This window comes from Myodes glareolus, chromosome 2 (assembly GCF_982192425.1).
Source record: "Myodes glareolus chromosome 2, mMyoGla1.1, whole genome shotgun sequence".
In the NCBI taxonomy this organism is placed as follows: Eukaryota; Metazoa; Chordata; class Mammalia; order Rodentia; family Cricetidae; genus Myodes; species Myodes glareolus.
The window spans coordinates 50,830,933-50,851,432 of NC_142027.1; the positions used below are offsets into that span (position 1 = coordinate 50,830,933).

General features: G+C 42.6%; 1 protein-coding gene across 1 annotated transcript in view; it reads left to right on the forward strand.

The window, feature by feature from the left end:
- The window catches only part of Ccdc191 (coiled-coil domain containing 191), a 69,009-nt gene that overhangs the window by 37,047 nt on the left and 11,462 nt on the right, over positions 1-20,500 (forward strand). The window contains exons 9-13 of the mRNA XM_048422595.3: positions 6,578-6,827; positions 10,773-11,203; positions 11,874-11,977; positions 13,922-14,004; positions 14,619-14,720. Coding sequence (XP_048278552.3) covers positions 6,578-6,827; positions 10,773-11,203; positions 11,874-11,977; positions 13,922-14,004; positions 14,619-14,720 — 970 coding nt within the window. The remainder of the gene's footprint in view (positions 1-6,577; positions 6,828-10,772; positions 11,204-11,873; positions 11,978-13,921; positions 14,005-14,618; positions 14,721-20,500) is intronic.

Sequence of the window (20,500 nt, forward strand, 5' to 3'; positions counted from 1 at the left end):
AAAGGAGTGTAAGTGTTAGTTGATTAGAAGGTGAATGTCTAAGCTTTTCAAGCGGGATGACTCGTTTGGACCATGCAGTGGGTACATCTCCAGTGAAAGGGCCAGTGGAGAAGACTCCGCTTTAATCTGTCTCCAGAGTCCCAGGGCCTCGTGCTTGGTGTAAGGAGCTTGGATGACAGCCAACTGGGAAACCAATGATGGGGGTCTGCTGGGTAAAGAATACAAACTGGAGACCGTGTAAGGGCACAGGGTGGAAAGGGCAATGTTAAAGTTAAAGCCACTGGTAAGACTTGCATGCCAGGAGAAACTTGTAGAAGAAAAATCTGGAGAACTCAGATTCCATTTCAGTTAAACAGTTCAAATTGAAAGGTACTAAATGAGATAAATGGAGATTTTATAATATTATAATGTGCCATTTTTTTTTAAGATCTCAGAACCTTTAGTCTGGTATCTGAATTACTTTTAGGTATCTACTTTTTTTTTTTTTTTTACTATAAAGCTTTAGAACAAAACATACCCTAGAGCAGGATGACACCTTAGGGTCGTCTGATCCAGGCCCTCATTTCATGAATGAGGAAAAGAAAACCCTGAGAGTAGAAGTGACTGTCACAAAGCCAAGTGGAGCGAGTGTGGGACGAGAGCCTTGCCCCTGGGGTTCTGTCTCGGATGCCTTCGCCAAACAGTACTGCCTCCCGGTTAAGACAAACAGCATCTTAGTTGTGGTTTCCCAGGCTAGCCATGAGTTTCTGCTGTGTTGCGATTTGCTGTGGATTGTGGTGTGAAAACTAAGAGTGGTGATTAGCCAATGTCGGATCACCCTAGAAAGGAGTGAGACAGAGGAGCTGCTCCTGCAGACCTCCTGAGGCCCCAGCTCTCCGTATGGTGAATATTGCCCTAGAAACTGTTTTAGGAAACTCAGACCCTGGACTATCTTCATCGTGCCCAGCGAGGTTTCTCCGCATGCCTCGGTGGACACTGACTACAGTGATGGATGAGCCAGTCAGTGAAGGAAGGCTCGGTTGCTTCCTTTCCTGCAGCTTAACTGGATGGAGTCTTCATGCCCCGGTGAGCCGCATGGATAGGTGAAAGCAAGCGGTGGAGTGGTTACTCACGTGGGACGGGACACGTGATGCCTTGGCTCCTTGCAGGATGCTGTTGAAACCACTTGTCCGGTATTCCGATGTGAGCTGAATCCCGTCCCTGGTTTCTGCACCCACTGTGGTTTTGTTCCCTGAGGTTTCTCCTCATGGTCTGCTCCCCTGCAGGATCCGGCCTTGTGGGCTTTCTTCTGTTCTTCCCTCTCCTCTCTAAAGTAACAGCAAATCCCTCTGTTCTCATTCATAATTGAGTAACCTCCTTGGCTTCCTAAGCCTATGCACAGTCTCACCTCCACTCCAAGGGTTCATCCACTTAGCCTACAAATGCATCTTGCTTCTCCTAATAGGAATTGTGGTCGTTCTGTTTCCATCTCCCTCTTTTCTTTCAGAAGTAGTGATGGTGTTGGGTGTGATGGTGCATGCCTGTAATCCTAGCATTTGGGAGGAGAAGGCAGGGCGATGTGGAGTTGGAAGTCATCCTTAGCTTATAGCCAGTTTGAGGCCAACCTGGGCTGCATGAGACCTAGTCCCAAAAAATAAAATGAAAAAAAAAAGGTTATTGTGACTAATGATTTCATTAAATTTCCATATAATCTCATCCTATAGTTTCAGCATCGCAAACATTTCTGGACTCATTTGCTAGGCAGTGCCATAGGACTCCATTACTCACACCTTGATGTGGTGGCAGCGAAATTTTCAGTGTCATTTCCGTAGCATTCACACTTTCACAGGCTGGCTCCGTGCCCACTTCTCCTTATATTTCCAGGCAGCTCTACAGGAAAAGGGGAATAAGCAGGGTTTGAGTTCTGTGTCGTCTGCCGGCTCTTCAGTCCCGTTCTCCTGCGCTGTCTGGACTTTCCTAGGAAGCACCTGCCCTGGGCTGTCCCAGCCACCGTCCACGTGTCCTGGGCTGCCGTCTTCACAGCAGTCCTCTGGCTCTGCCTGGAACTTGCCTTACTCTCTCCTGTCCATTCTCAAGCCCCACTTCTTTTCTCCTGTAGCCCTGACCGTCCGTAAGTCTTCTTTTCTAACACCGAGTTCAGCCGTCTCTGGGCAGTCCTACACAGAGCAGTTCTGTCGGTCGTGTCCAGTCGCCTTCCCCTCTGTGCTCGCCCGGGTTCCCAGGGGAGTGGCGTCTGCATCTGGTGAAGCCCCTTATGGGATCTGTCAGAGGACCAGGCTCGCACTGCCTGGCTCACTTGAAAAACTCCCTTAAACCAAATTGTCTTCTATCCCCTGTTTCCCTGGGGGCTACCTAGTGCATTATTGAATGCATTAGCGTGCTCTTGCCTGTTCCTGCTGAAGCTGCTCATCCCAAATGCAGCGGCTCCTGTCACTGCTGTTATGTTCTGCATCAGGTCTCGGCCCTTAGATCGCTGGCACGCGGCTATTTATCCTCTCCATTCCCTTTTGAAAAATTCCAGACACGGGGCCCGGAAATGGCCCGGGCAGTAAAGGCACCTGCCGTCCAGCCTGATGACCTGAGGTCCATCCCCAGAACCCACTGTGGAAGAACCAACTCCTGCCGAGTTTTCCTCTGACCTCCACACGCTCACCGGAACCCCCAGCAAGAAAAGAATGCAAACATTAGGATGCGGTGTAGATATCCAATAGTCTTGCTGTGCGATAGCATTATTACTCTTATCTACGGATTTTATTCTATATTTTGTTTTATTTATTTAAGGTAACAAAAGAAAAAAAAAACATTTGAAGAGGTAGGCAGGGCAGCGTTCTCAGCGCCATTCCTGAGGACAAATCGGCAGCTCAGAGACCATCAGCACTTGCCCTCAATCCCAGGTCTGCTTGAAGTTCTCCTGACTTTGAGGTTCTACAGTACACACCTCTCACTAAAAGCACTAGTAGAGGTGCTGATCATGGACAACAGGGTTCATACTTGAATTCCTATTTAAATCGTCCCTGTTTTGTGCTCCTAGGGCCTGCAGAGACAGCCTTTCTTTGCAGACAGTTATGTAATTATGATGATCAATTTATATGTTCTTGCTAGAAGTGTTCTGATTTAGCTCACGAGCATATTGGGACAGGCTGTTTTCCGTAAGGCACTCTGTCCTTCCTTATCGTTCCTGGGAACTGTGTCTCGAGCCTTTTCTTCAGGTGGATTTACCTAAGCAATTGCATCTCACTAAGGGTTTAGAAAAATGAGGTGATTTCATAAGAAAGGGAGGCGACCACCTCCCTTCCAGAACTAGCTATATTTTTAGTGCAATCTTTTTCAAAATATGGAAGTCGGTTCATATGGGACATTGTCACTATGCCAGAACGAAGTGCGGAGCAGCAGGCATGGAAACAGCCTCTCTGGTTTCCGTGTCTGTTTTCTGCTCTTCCACCTTAGCTGACAAATACGAAGTCCTGCCTGCACTCCAGGTCTCCTGTGCAGCCATCATAGATGGCTCTCAGCATCGGAACAAGCGTGCCTTTCTTCTCACTTTCCCACCTTCTTGGTCTCGATGGAGTTCTAGCGATGGTTTCCCTGTGGCTTTTGTAATATCTAAAGAACTGAACTGACGGCCAAGGGCCTAGTGCTGCTTTGGGCTGTTTATGCTGTAAAAATGATGTTAACACACCAGGTGCCTCTCACACCCATCCTTCTTGAGAAGATTGATGTAAGTCCGCCTCAGCAGCAAGCATCTTCTGTCCTAAAATTTATGAATTTTACTCCCATGGAGAAAAGCTATAGGTTTGTGTTTGTCTCTCTACTTAGTCTTTGCAGCTTTCCCTGCAATTTAGCTTACTAAAAATTATATCAAGTCAGTCTCATTAGATACTTAATTTATTTCCATTATAGTAAAATATATACATTTGTTATGACTTCTAATATGCTTTTATTATAGAAGTTACCAAGTATTTGTCAGCCATCATCAGCTTAATGATCAACCATTATAAAGATCAATTAAATATAATGGTATATGCTGTCAGAAAGTGTCCTGGGCACTTCTCTGCTGCGGTCGCACAGTAGCATAGGCCGAATAACTTAACGAACTATAGAAGTTTATTTGCTTCTTAGTTCTGGGGACTTAGAAGCTCAGAGCACTCACAATACTGGCATGACAAGGGCAAGCAAGCACACACTGGACAGCTGGGAGGTGGGGTTCTCGCCCTTTTCATTGGTAACCCGTCTCCATAACAACAGCATCAGTCTGCTCCTAGGGGCACAGCCTTTGTGACCTAGTAGAACACTAGAACACTGGGCTGCGGCCCCCAGCTCCTTAGTTAACTTTCCAAGGCCCCTCCTCTTCCTGTTGTTAGAGTAGGAGTTCAGGCTCCGCATTCTTAGAAGGTGTGTTGAGACCATGGCGGCTGAGGTGCTTGTATCTCAGGGCTGGGTTAGAACAGAAATAGCAGTGCATTTCTGGTAGCAGTGGAAATACTATTTGGAGAAACTTTGTTTCCCATATAGATAATCAGAAACAATATGTGTGTGTGTGTGTGTGTGTGTGTGTGTGTGTATGTGTGTGTGTGTGTGTGTGTTTCATTTGAGTTTACATATAAGTTCCAATATTGTTGTTACAATGTAACATTTTTTACTGTAGGTAACCAGAGAAGGTCATGCAAACATTTTTAAAAACTACAGAAATGGGGCTGGAGAGATGACTCGGCAGTTAAAAGTACTTAATGCTCTTGCAAAGGACCTGCATTCAATTTGGGGCACCCTCATGTGAGGGGAGTGGGTCACATCCTTCTCTAACTACAGTTCCAGAGGGATCTGACGCCCTCTTCTGGCATCTGTGGGTACTGCATGCATGCATATGGTCCAAATATGTATTTACATGCAGACAAAATAGTCATATACAAAAGTAAACAAGTCATTGCCGGGTAGTGGTTGCGCACGCCTTTAATCCCAGCACTCGGAAAGCACAGGCAGGCGGATCTCTGAGTTCGAGGCCAGCCTGGTCTACAAGAGCTAGTTCCAGGACAGGCACCAAAAACTACAAAGAAACCCAGTCTCGAAAATCAAAAAAATTAAAAATAAATAAATAAATTAAAAACAAAAGTAAACAAGTCTTTTTATCTCTAGAAATCTAGAAATGTTCTCCTTATGCACTGATTTAAATCATTATGATTTTCTTGATAGGACTCCGGAGTATATATATAATGTTTAATAGGAAGAGCTATGCAAACAGTGCTATGGAGAACTCAGTTATGTTTACAAGATAAAATCAATAAGGCAAATAAGCAATGTTGAATTTTAAGTCTCCAAATGGACACTTGATGCCACATAATCAATCATATAATAAGTTCCAAAGTCACAGTGATGCCCATCTCCCAGTACATAAATACAAGAAATCTCTAGGCTTGAATCCCGTGCGCGCGTGTATGTGTGTGTGTATGTGTGTGTGTGTGTGTGTGTGTGTTGTACATGCAGATGTGATGTTTACATATGTGCAGATAGAGGCCCAAGTTTGCTTCAATGTCTTCTGTATTAAGTCAGGGTCTCTCTCTGAAGCTGGCGCTCTTCTAGTCTGGCTCACCAGTTTGCTCTAAGGATTCCGCCTTTCCGTTTCCTGCGTTTTGAGATTACAGACAGGCCGCCACACCTTCCTGGTGTCTGCGTGGCCTGAACTCCAGTCCGCACATTTGTGTAGCCAATGCATTACCTGCGAGCCTTCTCCTCAGCCCCAAGGCTTGAATTCTTGACCAGCTTCTACCATGATGTCTCCTGGGATTGACTCCCATGGTGAAATCAATAATATCTACTCCTAGTCCAACCGGCCAGGGTCACTAATGTTTACAAAGGTGAGGAATGAGCTCCCTGAGAGCTGGAGCCTGGCCTGTGTCCTCACATGTGGCTAGTGCTTCAGGGCTTTGGTGAATGCGAACTCGGCCGGGATTCTCTCCCCATGCAGGTCCTTAACACGATCATCTTCAGGGTTTAACGTAGACTTTGATAAGACTTTTTTGCTGTTTGTTGATTTGTATTTTTGGAACAGGGTTTCTTTGTGTAACAGCCCTGGCTGTCCTGGAACTTGTTCTGTAGACCAGGCTAGCCTCAAACTGACAGAGATCCACCTCCCTCTGCCTTCCAAGTATTAGGATTAAAGATATGCACCACCACGCCCAGTGATAAGTTCTAATTATTGACTTCATTAAGTGATATGACTAGTCTACTGAGTTTTCTCCTAACCTACCTGCCTTAGATTTCCACCTGTCTGAATATCTGTTTCCCTAACACATCCTTCTTTTCAACAGTTACATGTATATATAATATAAATCAGTATGTCTTATTGGGAAGTTAGAATAAATAGTACAACCACTTTTTCTTCTTAAAGGTATATGCTGAGCTATTGATGCCTTTGATTAGAGTCTGCTCTGAGGAATTTAAAGTAATTCTACTTAGTTTACTATAATGTGATAAGATAGAGCATTGCAGGAATTTCTTTGGTCTTACGTTGCATTTGTTTTACCAGCTAACACTATACATGGCTTCTTCTTCTTTTTTTTAACGGGCATACTTTGTCTCTTAGAAAACAGCAGCTGGCTACCGAGTTTAACCGGAAACAACTTCTTCGATACTGCTTTGCTGAATGGCAACGGTGGCATGGCTCAGAAGTTATAAAGAGGGAGCTGGCACTAGCCAAAGAACAAACTAGGAAGAAAATGGATGAGCTGCTGAAGGCAGCCTCCCTTGGGAAACTCAATTCAAATGGGTCATCAAGTATCCGTCTTCTTGCAGAGGCAACAGCCGAGGTGGACCTGCCAGTGGGACGTGGAGAGGTACATTGTTCCCTTTGTTTGGGCTTCATGTTTGTTATGGATTTGCATCTGAGCTTTGTACATGGCAGCTGGCATGAGAGTGCCCTGTCTAAGCTATGCAAAGGTTAGGGCTGCTGCAGTGCACAAAGCTTATGCACAGCCAGGGGCTGTGATTAGGTCCTTGCTCAGAATATTTTTTTTAAATAGTCATACGTCAGTGTTGGGCTAGCCAGAAGTTGCTAAGGACACGAAATAGAAGGGATTCGTAACAGCTAAGTGAAAGGCCTTTGGAAAGAGATGGGTAAAGCTTGCTGACAACTCTTGACCCCCATTTGATCTTCACACATTTCCTTTTTGGATAAGCTTGTGATATAATGTATTCTTAACTTTTGTTTTTCTAATAAGAAAGTTGTTCATACTAATTGCAACAATTTGGTTGGAGAAAAATCACCAAGAATTTTTTTTTTAAATCAGTGGTGATGGTGTGTACCTGTAAGTGCAATCTCCAAGTCAGTCTGGGCTATTGAGTGAGTTCAAGGCCAGTCTCAATAAACAACCACGTCTATTATTCCATATTGTTATCTGGAGGTGACAGGAAGTATAGTTATCTATTCTTTTCTCTATTGAGGCATATATACATTTCTTGTTGTTAATATTTTATTTAGCTTTAAATTTCTCTCAACTAGGTCACTGAAGAAATCTAGCTGGCCATAATCAGGAAAAGGAAGGCTTATTGGTTTTGTTTGTTTGTGAGACCTGGTCTCATATAGTACAGGCTGACCTAAAGTTCACTCAGTAGCAAAGGTCGGCCTTGAACTCCTGATCCTACCTCCGCTTCCCAAGTGTTGGTATTAAGCAAGGTTGTTCTGTGGGATTTGTTTGGTTTGGTTTTTAGTATGAATGTTAACTATTTTATTTTCTTATAAACATCTTTTGAATTTGCTAAATAGAGCATGGACATTTTATATTACTAAATATATCTTAGCCATAGTTCTTCATTAAAAGTATCTCTCAGAGCTAGACCTACTAATCAGAATTTCTAGGAATGGGGCACCAGTAATTTCATTTCTGCAGGTGAACTTAGTACCGACCCTGGTTATGGCCCGCAGCTCTCTGCCATCATTTTGTAACGCATACATGACATTCTATGGTGAACCTGAGCTAGAAGCAGTTTAACTCATGGGTGGCTGAAATTTAAGTTGTTTTCAGTTTGTCATTATCTCAAACACTGTTTCACTGAACATCCCGTCAGTAACTAGTCTTTACATATACACATAATGCTTTACTTAGGGTAAATATTTTAAGACAGAATGTATGTTCTATTTTTATCTTATTGTTTTTTATCATTTGCATTTTTATTGCTAGTGAAGTTAAGCATTTTTATATTGCCATATGTACATAAAGATATGGATATAGAAAGACAGGCATAAGTAAGTCACCCCTGTTCCTTTTTCTACTAGTGTACGTATCTCTTTATTCATAGGGGTTCCTTAAACTTTTAGGAATATCGATGCTTTCGTTACTATGTGTGCTGCAGGTGGTTTGTTCTCCTGCTCATCTGCCTTTCTGGTTTGGTTTGGATTTGGTGCTTTGCCTAGCTGTCCATTTCTTATGAGGTCACTCCTGGCAGTTTGTCTTCCTCTGTTGCACTTGTCTTGTTAGAAAGCCTTAGGAGAGGATCCTCTGCCTCCACCCTGCCCGAAGTGCTGCTAAGTGCTTAACTCAGGCACATAAAATTAAAGTGAGCACCTGAGGGTCTCAGCCTAGCTTTATACCCTGATTACCTGAGCAAGCACGATGGCTTCCATTTAAGGCACTCTCCACAAAGAAGGAGCCCAAGAATGCTTATTGGGGCTTATGTAACATTCTGGGCCCTTCCCATAGGCATTTTATCTACCTTCATATTAGCTAGATAATTTCATCTCTATTGAGACCCAGAAAAGATTTATATCTTAAGAAATAGCTGAATGGAACCTTTCTTTCTTATCAAGTTCTACTGTGGTTAACTTTAAATAAAAAAAGTCAGCAAAAATACCTTTCCTGTGTGAAACAAAAAATGCTGTATAATATACATATATTTCTATATAAATATATATATATATACATATTTCAGAAAAAGTCTCCAAGTTCCAAACTAAAGAAGAAAAAGTTTTATCAAGCAAATAATTCTGTGGAAAAAAAATAGAATAAAAAAAATAAGAGACTAAAATAGGCCTTATAGTCCACGAAATAAACTCCATCTTTTCTGGGATGTACAGTAAAACATGAGCAAATTAAATGCCTTAAAAGATTTCAAAATTATCGGTTAGCTGGTAGGTAATTTCCTCTGAGTAGACCAGGCTGTGCAGCTCTTTTCCAGCAAGTACAAACTGTACCATTAGGCTTTGTTTCATTCTCCTGTTGTTACCTTCAGAAGTTACCATGATCCAAAGGAAGCTTTGTTGCTGTACTCAAGGCTTTTATGCAGTCTTGCTGGGCTAATAAGGGGTCATTACCACAAGGTTTAAAAGCACCTAAAACATCTACCCTGCTTGATGCTAAATTACATAAGCAGGGTTCTCATGAATAAATGTCCACTGACATTTCTAAAATAAAAGGTTATTTTTAAAAGTCTTTAACATGTCAGAGTTTCCATGAATCACATCTCTCCCTTCAGCTAAGACTTAGAGAGCATTTCCATCGTCATGAACAGTGCTTCTGAGTCCCTGTGGATGGTGCCTGTTAGTGCTGAAGGCTTCTAACATGGGACAGCCCATGGCTTTCCCTGCCACTGCGCAGGGCATAATTGTAGCTGGTCACATCATGGACTCAAACATTCTAACTACATGAATTTTGGCCAGAATAAGTTTTGCTGTTAGGAATGATTTTTTCCTTCCCCCTGGGTAATGTCATTGAGCATGAGTCCTGTCTATAAATGAAGTTTACATTTTTGAAAGGTATTACGCTGTATGCTAATACAAGGTATATAGATAAAGCTGTTCTTATGTAGAGCAGATATTTCCATAGCCCTGGCTTTCCAGAAACTTCCCCCAAACAGATAGTTGGGAAAGAATTGGAGATTAGCCTCAAAATCAGACTTGGGATTGAAACTTGTACTCTATTTAAGGATGAATTTAGTAGAGATGGAACAGGCCTTGAAAGAACAGATCTGTTGCATCTTAAGAAATAGCTGAAAATAACCTTTTTTTCTTACCAAGTTCTTACTGTAAGTACCTTTAAATGAAAAAGGTCAGCAAAAAGTTTTTCTTTCTGTGCAAAACCAAAAATTGCAATATAATAGACTTGCATACATAAATTTAGACTTAAGACATACATATATACAAACATGTTTAGATCTAAGAGAAAGCCTCTAAGTATTTAAAGTGAAAAAGAAAGTTTTCTAACATTCTTGAGGAAAAAAAAATATATCCTGTGCCACAAAAAAGAGGTCAGATTTCTGTAAAATTTTAGTGTCAATTTTACATTTAAAAAGATATATTTTGTAAGAAATAAACTTGTCTAGTTACAAAATGAACTTGAGAAAATCCTAAGAGGAGGTTGGGCATGGCAGGGCATGATCATATAGTAAAGCTCTTTAGCAAGGGGTAGCAGGAGGGTCATTAGCTCAAGGCCAGCCTGAGCTACACGGAGTACTCTCCCATAGAAGCCAAAGAAGCAGGCCTTCCAGCTCATTGCAGATGCCTTGGCCCATGACAACAGCTCCCACAGCTCTGCCCATATTCCCGCTCGCTCGTCCTGGGGAGCCCAGTGTACATTCTCAGCGGCTTATAGCACTAAGCTCGTGGTGTCTGAGATACCCGGACATAGCGAGCAGGGCATCTCTACCTGAGGTGTTGCACACTTGTGCCATTGAACAGAACAACACTAATGAGACCAAGCCAGGCTCTCAGCTTGTCAGTACTGAGATAGAATATTACCGTTTTCCTCAGGATCAGTACTGAGGTAGAATATTACCGTTTTCCTCAGGTTGCCGCCATGCCCACTTGGTGGGAAAAGCCACCCGTGGTCAGCAGCAAAACAACCGAGGGTGATATTCAGGGTCCCCTCCCAGATGTCTGTGGGAGCACACCAGGCACACAGCAACCCAAGACTCCAGATGCTAGGACCGCTGAACAGCCCAGTAGCCATGAAAAGTCTGGGACCACTAGCCGAGAAGCAGAGTCTGTTTGTGAGGGGCCTTCCCACCGTCGCCATGTCTACCAGCAACAGCTGATTGAGAAGCAAAAGAAGAAACTCAGGGAGCAGCAGACGCTCATTCAGCAGCTGAAGGAAGACCAGCGGTTGGCTGAGGCCCGGTGGGCAGCTGAGCGTGCCGCAGCAGTCACAGCACAGAGTCGCCTTCTGTCCAGTCCCAGAGGAGCGGAGGAACCGCCAGGGACCTGCCAGAAGCTTCTGAAGTAGGTTGGCAGTCTCAGAGCACACCCTGAACTTGTTGGAGGGTGTTTCCTTTGAGAAAGAGAGGCTGCTGAATATCTTTGCTTGGCTCTTACTCTGCCATGTCTTTATGTGGTCTGTCCACTCAGAAAGCCAAGAAGCCTCATGAATTCTGACTTGCCCGTGTGAGGTACCCATAGGTATTTAAAGCAGAGGGCTGCCTAGATGGAGACCACTGTATGGTGAGCCCTGGGAGGTAGCTGCCTTTGGGAGAGGAACTTTGTTCTAACTAGATTTCTGAGTTTCTGATTAAGTTTAGTGCTGAGAAGCCAGGGCAGACAACATGGACCCCATGGACCAGCTACAGGGCTGGATAATTTCCTCGCTTGTTCGAAGTAAAATTTTGTACCTTCAGGCTTAAAATACGAGTTCTACATTGCCTCAAAGTCTCTTAAGACAATTTCAGGTGTGCCTGAGACATACTTGGTGTGTGATGAAAGTTGTTAGATCCGATCAGAAGATGAGGGTGGGGTCTTATGCCGACTCTAGTCTGGGTATAGCAATTCATCCTTAACTCAGAGTTCAGATGAACTTTGTATGGCACTTTGGGTTCCTTGGGTGCAAAGACTTTGAAGAAAACCAATTATTGATTTAAATTGTTTTTCTTTTCTTTTTCTCCATATTTTCTTCCAGTTCATCTGTTCTCTCCCCAAGGTGTGAAGACAGTAGGAGTGATTCCAGAAATTCTCTTTCTGCATCCAAAAGGAACCTGACAGCACCCCATCCCTTACTAAAAGGCAAGGCTGTCCTGGTGGCTTTCATGATGGTGGCCTTTTCCGCTGGAGTAGCATTTGTCTGGGCCTGCAAGCTTCCAGCTCATAGGCTTTGAGATGTGGTAAAGCCTTCTGAAAACCTAAGCTCTATCACATGGGAGAAACTGAATGCACAGGGAGCCTCTACTACTCTCTTCCCTTTCTATTTTGTCAACCCTGGTGGCTTCCCCAGCTAACATGTGCATATGTGTGTGCATGCGCACGGGTGCTCACGTGCTCACACACATAAACACACACACAGTTATGGAAGGCACACCATTTTTCTCTAATTTGAGATTTGTATTGTGGAAAATGGGGGGATTACTCAATAGAAAACTCTGAGTAGCAACTAAGGCTAAACATCAGTAAAGTTCATCTGCCATTATGCTCCATCAGTGCCAAAATACTGAAGAGTTCATAGCAATTCAAGTCAAGTTATTCTGTCATTTTATGGTGCATTATCTTAATGGTAGCATTTTGGTAGTGAGATATATAAACCAGATAGTTTTATTTGATAGCATTTTAGGTGCACATGGAACTCTTTGTTTAAAAACTAAGTAATGCTTTGGGAGTAGAGGCATTCCTCAGGACCCACCTAGTAGTTCTGCTAATTGATTTTATCACATAACTGCTCTACACACATACACACACACACACACACACACACACAAAGTGGGGAATATTTTGACAATTACATTGAGTTTTTTTAAGCTATGGCAAAATTGCCATGCTAGCAAGGAGTAATGGCTTCTGAGAGACAGAGCAGTCAGTTCCTGTCAATGAAGAGACCGGTTGGCTGCGTTATCAGCTGTCTGTTGACAGGACAGAAGACGTTGCTGGTTGCCCACTAAAGCTGATCTGGAGATGGCCAGTTCATTGTGATAAGTTTTTGAAATTACTGTTTGATCAATGACCTAGCTATTTTAGAATCCCAGTCTGTTTTTCAAGTAGACTTTAATGATTCAATCTAGAAAAGATGGGGAGATGTATTGCTGAGACGCTGCTTCTCCGGCTCTTTCCTTTAATCCTCTAGTCTATTTCTGCCTCCTTGAGGACAGTCTCACTCCGCCATCTGTGCCACCACCACTAATCTTTTGTGGCAAAGCAGACACTTAATATCCGTAAGAAATAGCTTGGTGAGTTCTTGTTTATTAATTCTTAAAACTTGGCTTAAATTTTCTTCTCTGTAACGCGGCCCGAGGAACTGGAAGTAACCATTGGCTGGCTCTGCGCGCAGAACTCAGTGCTCCTGCTGCCCATGCCCCCCTCCGGCGCCAGCCCCGGCTGATTATAGTCATATTATCAGACCATCTTGCACATTTGTTTCTTTTGGATCGATATTTAATAAACTGTCAAGAACAGGAGTCTGACACTCAAATTCATTCTGATGCCAGTTCTCCAAATGCCTGGTTCACTTCCATTTCCTGCCCATCTGGGTGCCTGGGTCTTAAAACTACACTGAAATATAGTCACCATGACCCCAACTTTAGGTTTTCTTGTTGTTGTGCACACACATGCACAGCGGCTTCAGAACAATGCGAGCCTCACTCAGAGTGAGAGTAAAAGGATTTCTCTACTCTCTAAGTATTTGTTAGCTGTAGTTACATTTTTCTTTGTTCATCAGCGAGGTATTAAAATTATGATTTGAGTTTCATATACCAAAAGTCCATCATCCAGGATTATTGTCTTGTTTCAACCAATAGAAATATATTCTAAAGAAATATAAAGACAAAAATGTAATGAATGTGTAACTTGTTCATCATTGCTGATGTTAGATCTTTAACCTGTTGAGTTAAATCAGCTCCATATGTCAAGATGTTCAATTACAAGAAAGCTCTAATGATAACTCTGAATGGGACTAGAATATGGAGACATTTTACAGAGTGCTTCATAAGTTTTTTATATTGGGACGATGTTACTATTTTTCAGCCATGGAAGAGAGAGCAATTCAACGAGCTGAACGTAGGCGGATCTTGGCAGAAAAGAAGAAAAAACAAGAAGAAGACAAATTGGTAATAAATTCAGGATGCAAACTGAGGCAAGAAAAGTGATTTATTCAGATTTCAAAAACTGGGACCTTGCTTGTCCACGCCTCCTAAGATAGTAGAGTTAGAACAACTTCAGAAAGGCTGGAGGCCTACCCCTTTGAATTCAGTGTTAGAAAATTAGGGAGGTTGTATTTAGCATCATTAGTAGAACAGGACGGAAATGTTATAAAAGTGAATGACAGCTACCAGACTGGGAGGGTCACAGATAACCACAATTAGTACACTGTAGATAGACAGATGTCTGATCCACTGACTTTGTGAAAAACAGTGTCTTCCAAAGTCTGACCTACTGTCAGAAGGAAGTCTGCATCTACAAGAAAAATGTAACAGTTCTGTTTGGAGTGGGCTGAGCAGACGTCACCACAGCAGACTTCTGTTTCAGAAGTGAAAATAGTCATTTTATCCGGAAAGCAGAGTGGCCGTATTCATGTGCAGTGTCCCCTTCCCAGGCAGAACTAAGTTACAGGGCATGTTGAGTGTTCCCCTCCTGTCACAGAACGTATAGTCCAGGGCAGGCCTGGCCCCTGGTAGGTACTTGACTGCCTCCCCACAGTTTTCCGTTTTCTCATCTCATTCAGGCTCAGTTAAAGGCCCAAGAGGAGGAACGCCAGAAGAAGGATGCAGAAGAAAAGCAAGCTCAGCTGGAGAGAAAACGAGAGGAAAAGAGGCTGAAGAAGATGGTTAGTAGTCTTTCTGGAGTCTGTAGACAGTTGTCTCTGTTGGGGCTGACTGCTAGTGATCTGGTGGCTCCGTCTACTCGCTTGTGTGCTGACCATCGGGGTACCTAGGCATAGGATGCGCTCAGCAGATGTGGTGAGTGACTAGAGCAATGAGCGATTAGGAGAAGATGTGCCTCAGGGGACTTGGAAAGCAAGTTGTTAAGTGCTAGCTGAGAAGACGTGACCTTACCCACTGGAGGATTTGCCGTGTCAGGCAGCACACAGAACAAAGAGTCAAGAAGTCACACGAGGCAAACTCCACAGAGATTTTTGAGACAGTAGAAGCATTTTCATTCCTTGCTAAATCAACATAAGAAATCTCTAAAAGCAGCTGTTTCTTCCCTTAAAAACTGGTGAGCTATTCTAAAACACATTCCCCAACATGTGTCATACTCCATGCCATCCCAGTCACTCCTGAAATAGCGAGCCGCTTTGAGAAAGTGTAAATCCGGTAGTCAGATGGTTTTGGAAAATGCTGTTTAAGATAAACAAAGTTCCTTAATTAGTTGACTTCCCAAAACTTTTGACATCTTACCAGACATGAGTCTCCAGAAAAGAGACACACTATGCCAAAGTCAATATACATATCTGACTACAGACCATTTTTTATAAAACACCCTGTAACATATCATGAAACAATTTGAGGCCATACTACTGTAAAACAACAAAATAACTGTAAAAAACCATACTGTGTAACAAATGTGTCTCTCATAGCTGCTCATTGTAGAAAACTTGAGAAATACAAAGAAGAGAAAAAATATCTGAGCTCAGCACTAAGAATTAACTCCTCTTTATTTTAGCATCTTGGCGTCTCTACATTGGGCCTTTTTCTGTGCGCATCTCTCTTAATAGAGTGACCATTATCTGCCTGTAGGTCCAGACAGCTGTTAACTGTTTTCTTTTTCTTCTTTAGACTCTGCCATGAGTATATTCAGAATTCTTTGGGGCTTCCTAACTAATATATGCAATGATATTCTTTTAAAAATCTTTATTTTGGATTAATATAGATTTCCAGAAGAATTGTAAGGATAGTATCGTGCTGTTATGTCTTGTCTAATGCTACCCAATGTCACCACGAAGCATTCGTTAGCAGCGAGAGTGAACACATTGCTGCAGACATTGTTTTTCCAAGAGTATTCAAGAGCTACTTTGGGATGTCACACCCCTGCAAATTGTCTTGTCCCCTTAGTGTGCTCTGGGCTGTGACAGTTTCTGTCTTTCCTCATTTGTCCTGATTTTTCTGAAGATTTAAGAAACATCCCTCCATGTGTGTATGGCATTTTTCTGACAATTACTCTTCACTAGTGGCTTTGTGAAGTGACACTTGGTCCTTCTTAAACACGTGGCAGCGTTGTCCACGAGACCCAGATGACGGCTGCGTATCTCTGACGGCTACCTGATGACTTGAGGTAGCCGGTGCCTAACAGGGTTCATCACTGAGTTCCCGGTTGTTCCTCCTCACACTCCACCCTCTGAAAGAGATTTGTTAAATCCAGTTTTCTCTCAGGGCAGAGAGAGGGAACAGTTCAGTTCCATCCCTTCCCTCGAGGAGAACCTACAGTGAATACTAGGAACTTTGTAAATAAAATGCTTCCTTCATTTATTTATTCAGTCATCATTTATATAACTATGGATTCATGTATATTTATTTTGTACTTTGGATGATGAAAAATACTGTTATTAACTTTATTGTTTAAATTATGGTTTGATTGGCTTTGGTAGCTCTTTGAGGCTGGCTCCTGGTTAGTTATGCCTCCATTCTTCTGTGCTTTCTGGATACCTTATTCTCTGGAGTTTTTCCTCTCATATTTTCACTGCCAAGCCACAGGATCAGACATTTTTTTCTAAGATGCCTTAGTTCTATATGGTATCTGGAAAAGAAGATCTGGGCACTGAGCACTAAGTTACTCCTGGAACGTTCCTGATTCTGGAATGTTGGAAGACAGGGACAGATGATAGGTATATATACACATACATACATAATGCCATGCATATACAACTGATTATAACCATTCCCTCATATACAGTTAAAGTGAACTCATACAGAGGTCTCCAGCTCTAATCCAGGACCAGAGGGTTTATTATAGCCATCCATCTTGTTTGCTTGCAAATGTCCTTGCTGACAATTTAAACCTTAACTCCCATCTGTTCAAATGTATATAATTTGTTATAAAGAGTTGAAGGTTAGCCTAAACTGTGTCTCAAAATCTATTTCAGATGTATTAATTCATTTGGGACCTCTTAAGCTGTTGATGTTCTGTTCCCTGTGGCTCATTATATGTTGTCATCCTTGAGTAGTCCTTATATAGTCAATTCATTGAGAATTTTTATTATAAAAGGATGTTGAATTTTATCTAATTGTTTTTGATCTATTGAGATTTTAATAATAATAATAATTGCTGATGTGTATAGATTGAACTGTCCTTACATTCCTGGAATAAATTTTACTTGATTGTGGTGTATGATACTTCCTTGAACTTGGTCTGCTACTGTTTTGTTAGAGATTTAAAAGGTGATATTCATCAGGAATATTGGCAATATTTTCTGCTCTTGTATCACCTTTGATTTGGTTTAGACTAAGGCTGGCCTCACAAAATGCGTTTGAAAGTGTTTTTTCCTCTTCAGTATTCTGGAAGAAAGTTGGTCACGGTGTTTATCAGGACAGAAAGCAAACTATAAGTATCTGATGTGGGATCTGTCTGCTAGCAAACGTCTTTGTTATTTTATGCTGTTAACCTACAAGTGACATTGGCATAAGTGAATTGAAATATCTGTGTCCAACTGTGGTACTGTCCTCCCTTTCTCACTCTTCCTTTCTTCTCTGATTTTAATAGGCATCGTTATGATCCTACCTTATCTCCTCTACTGCGTGACTTATTTCCCTTTTAAGATTATTTTTAGTGTTATCTAGAGTTTAATAATCTCCATCCACCTTCAAATCACGTACTTCCCATATCATCCGAGAGCCTTACGTACTTGGATTTCATGCCATCTCTCCCGTTAGGTGACTGCTATTGTGGGTGTCGTATTTTTTTTGTATTCTTCTGCGAATACTAGTGCCTTGCTGAACTGACTTACACACTTGTCTCTTCGTGATATTAGTGATAGGACTGTTGGGTTTTGCCTTCCATGTCTAGTGTTCTTTATTTCTTTGTACAGATCTAAATTCTTAATCTCTGTCGTATATTTATGAACTGTAACAGTCTGTGGGGCAGAGTCCTTCAGCGTCTAACCTGCTTGCATCCTTTCAGAGCGCCTCAGTCCTGTGTCCTTACAGGACCTTTTCTCTGGTGCAGGTTCATAAGGGAGAGAGCCGGAAGCTCTCTGGAGTATCTTAGGAGGACACTTTTCCTGTCGGGTTATCTACTCCTCCCTGCTTCTTACGTAACTCCTTCACTGGCATAGGTCATTGACTGGCACATTGGAATTAGGGTTTCAGCATAAGGACTTGGGTCTCTAACAGCTGACCAGAGGAGTTTCTTCGAGACTGCCTCATGCTTACCTTCTTGAATACGATTCATCCAGATGTGGTTTATTTGTTAGGTTGCTTGCCTTGCTTAGTAGTTTTAAGCTTCTTCCATATAGTTTTGTGTTTTCTCACAAAGTTTAAAAATGCTTTTACCCATTGTTGTTCAAATATTCCGGCTGCCTCTCTTCATTCTCCTTCTGGATTCCCTGTCATGCAAGTGTATGTTTCTCAGCTGTACCAGTTTTTCACTTTCTTGTGAGTTTGTAGTTACTATGACTTCCTTGCTCTTATTTTCAGGTCGCCTGGTTCTTTCTTCAGCTATTTCATCTAGTAATCACTACATTGAAGCCCTCTTCATTTCTGTTACCTCGTTTTTAACATCTAGCACTTCTGTTTTGAACATTATGATTTCCGTGTCTACTGCATTTACCTATCTGACATTGGATGATGTCCACCTTTTCCACTGGAGTCTCTAACACTGTCACACGTTATTTAAAATTCTGATAGTGTCATCGTCTTTGTCATATTGGTGTCTTGTTCTGATGATTGTTTTATCTTCCCAGAAATTATTCTCATCTTTTTGGCATATTGTTGTTGAAAGCCAGACATTTGCTTAGAGCAACAGAAATTTAAGTAGGTAGGACTTTATTGTGGAGATCTGTGTTAATCTAGGCAGGAATCAGGCTTTGTTTGATGTTTATTGTTGCTGTGGTTACTACCATTGGCTTTTGTTGTTGCTATGGACACCAGAGGCTTCACTTTTTTAGTGACTTTGGCTTTGGGTCTTCACTCTGTGGTGCTCTGCAGAGGCCATGCCCTTTCTAGGTCCTCCTGTTTGTAACACAGTGTTTGTAAGTAGATAATGAGGTGGGGGGAGGGGAAGTAGTCCCTCCTGGCTCTGGCTCTGGACTTTCTGCTCCTGCTGTAGAGGTTGAGCTGCCACTGTCACCTCACTTCCCTCCTTGCTCTGTGACTGCAAGCCCTTCCCCCTTCCCTGGCAGCGGTTGGTTGGTGGGAGGGGATCTCATCTGGCAGCCTTCCCAAAGTGCCCTCCCTAGCCACAGTGTAGGCTCCCCACTGTACTCAGGTGCTCCCTGCAGATTGAGTTTCATTCTCAGAGGAAGAATGCTCTGGGCTGGTGTGCAGTTAAAAGCACTGCCTGCTCTTCCAGAGGACCCAGGGTTCAATTCCTGCACCCACATGGCAGCTCACAACTGTCTGTAACTTCAGTTCCAGGAAATCCAACACCCTCACAGACATACTTGCGGGAAAAACACCAGTGCACATAAAAATAAAGTAAAATAAAAATAAAATAAAATAAAAATAAAGTAAAAAACAAAGAATGCTCTGGCAGATTTTGGCCTGTTGTTCCTCTCTCTTCTCTCCTCTTTCCCAGCCAGACTATTGAGGAAGTCTCCTCTTACGTCTCCTTATCATCTTTGTGAAAGCATTTGGGGTTCAGAGTGGGAAAGTATACAGAAGAGTGGGGCCACTCTCATGAGCCTTACCCTTGCACAGTGCTCACCCTCAAACCAAGCACTTCCCAGAATTTCAACTCTAGCAACTCAGTACCTGGTAGTTTTTGCATTCTCAGGTAAGCAGACGCTTCGATGCCTCCTTAATAGTGACTGTCCCTCCAGTTTGGGGGACAATTACATGCCTCAGATCAATTCACAAAAGGGCATTAGCTCTGTTCTCTGTCCAGCTTTATTCTTGTTGGAAGCAAAATGCTTGAAATGATTGAAAAATGATTGAAAAAAAATTTACTGGCCAGAAGAGTGTTTTATCTCACTCTACCAAGCCCAAACCTTTCCTTTTTAGAAATGCCAGCCCATAGCGAGAGACACAAAGCCTTTTCATGTAGACCAGCTTCCATTCACTCCGTGACCACCTAAATCTGAGATCAGTGCATTCGGAGAGTGGCTGTGATCGAGCCTTCCTTGAGAGTGATCTCAGCTCTAGAATGCATGTGTCCATTGTCTCCTTTGCCTCCTGTGTGAGCATGCTGTGCACAATGTGCTTGCCCACTCTGTTTGTCACGTGGTCTTACTGCTTTTGAGGCATCATCTTCTGCACGACAGCTTCTGGCTTCCTTGTAGACTTCCTATAGCTGACCCAGATGCACAGCCTCCAAGGCCATGGTGATGCTATTCCTATGGACAACATGGTGGCCTTCCTGAACCAGTGCCTGCTGTGACTTCTCTGTCAGTTGCACGTGGCTGGCTGTCCTTGAAGGAAATCTGGTTTAACTTCCTTCAGTTGGCAGGGTTTT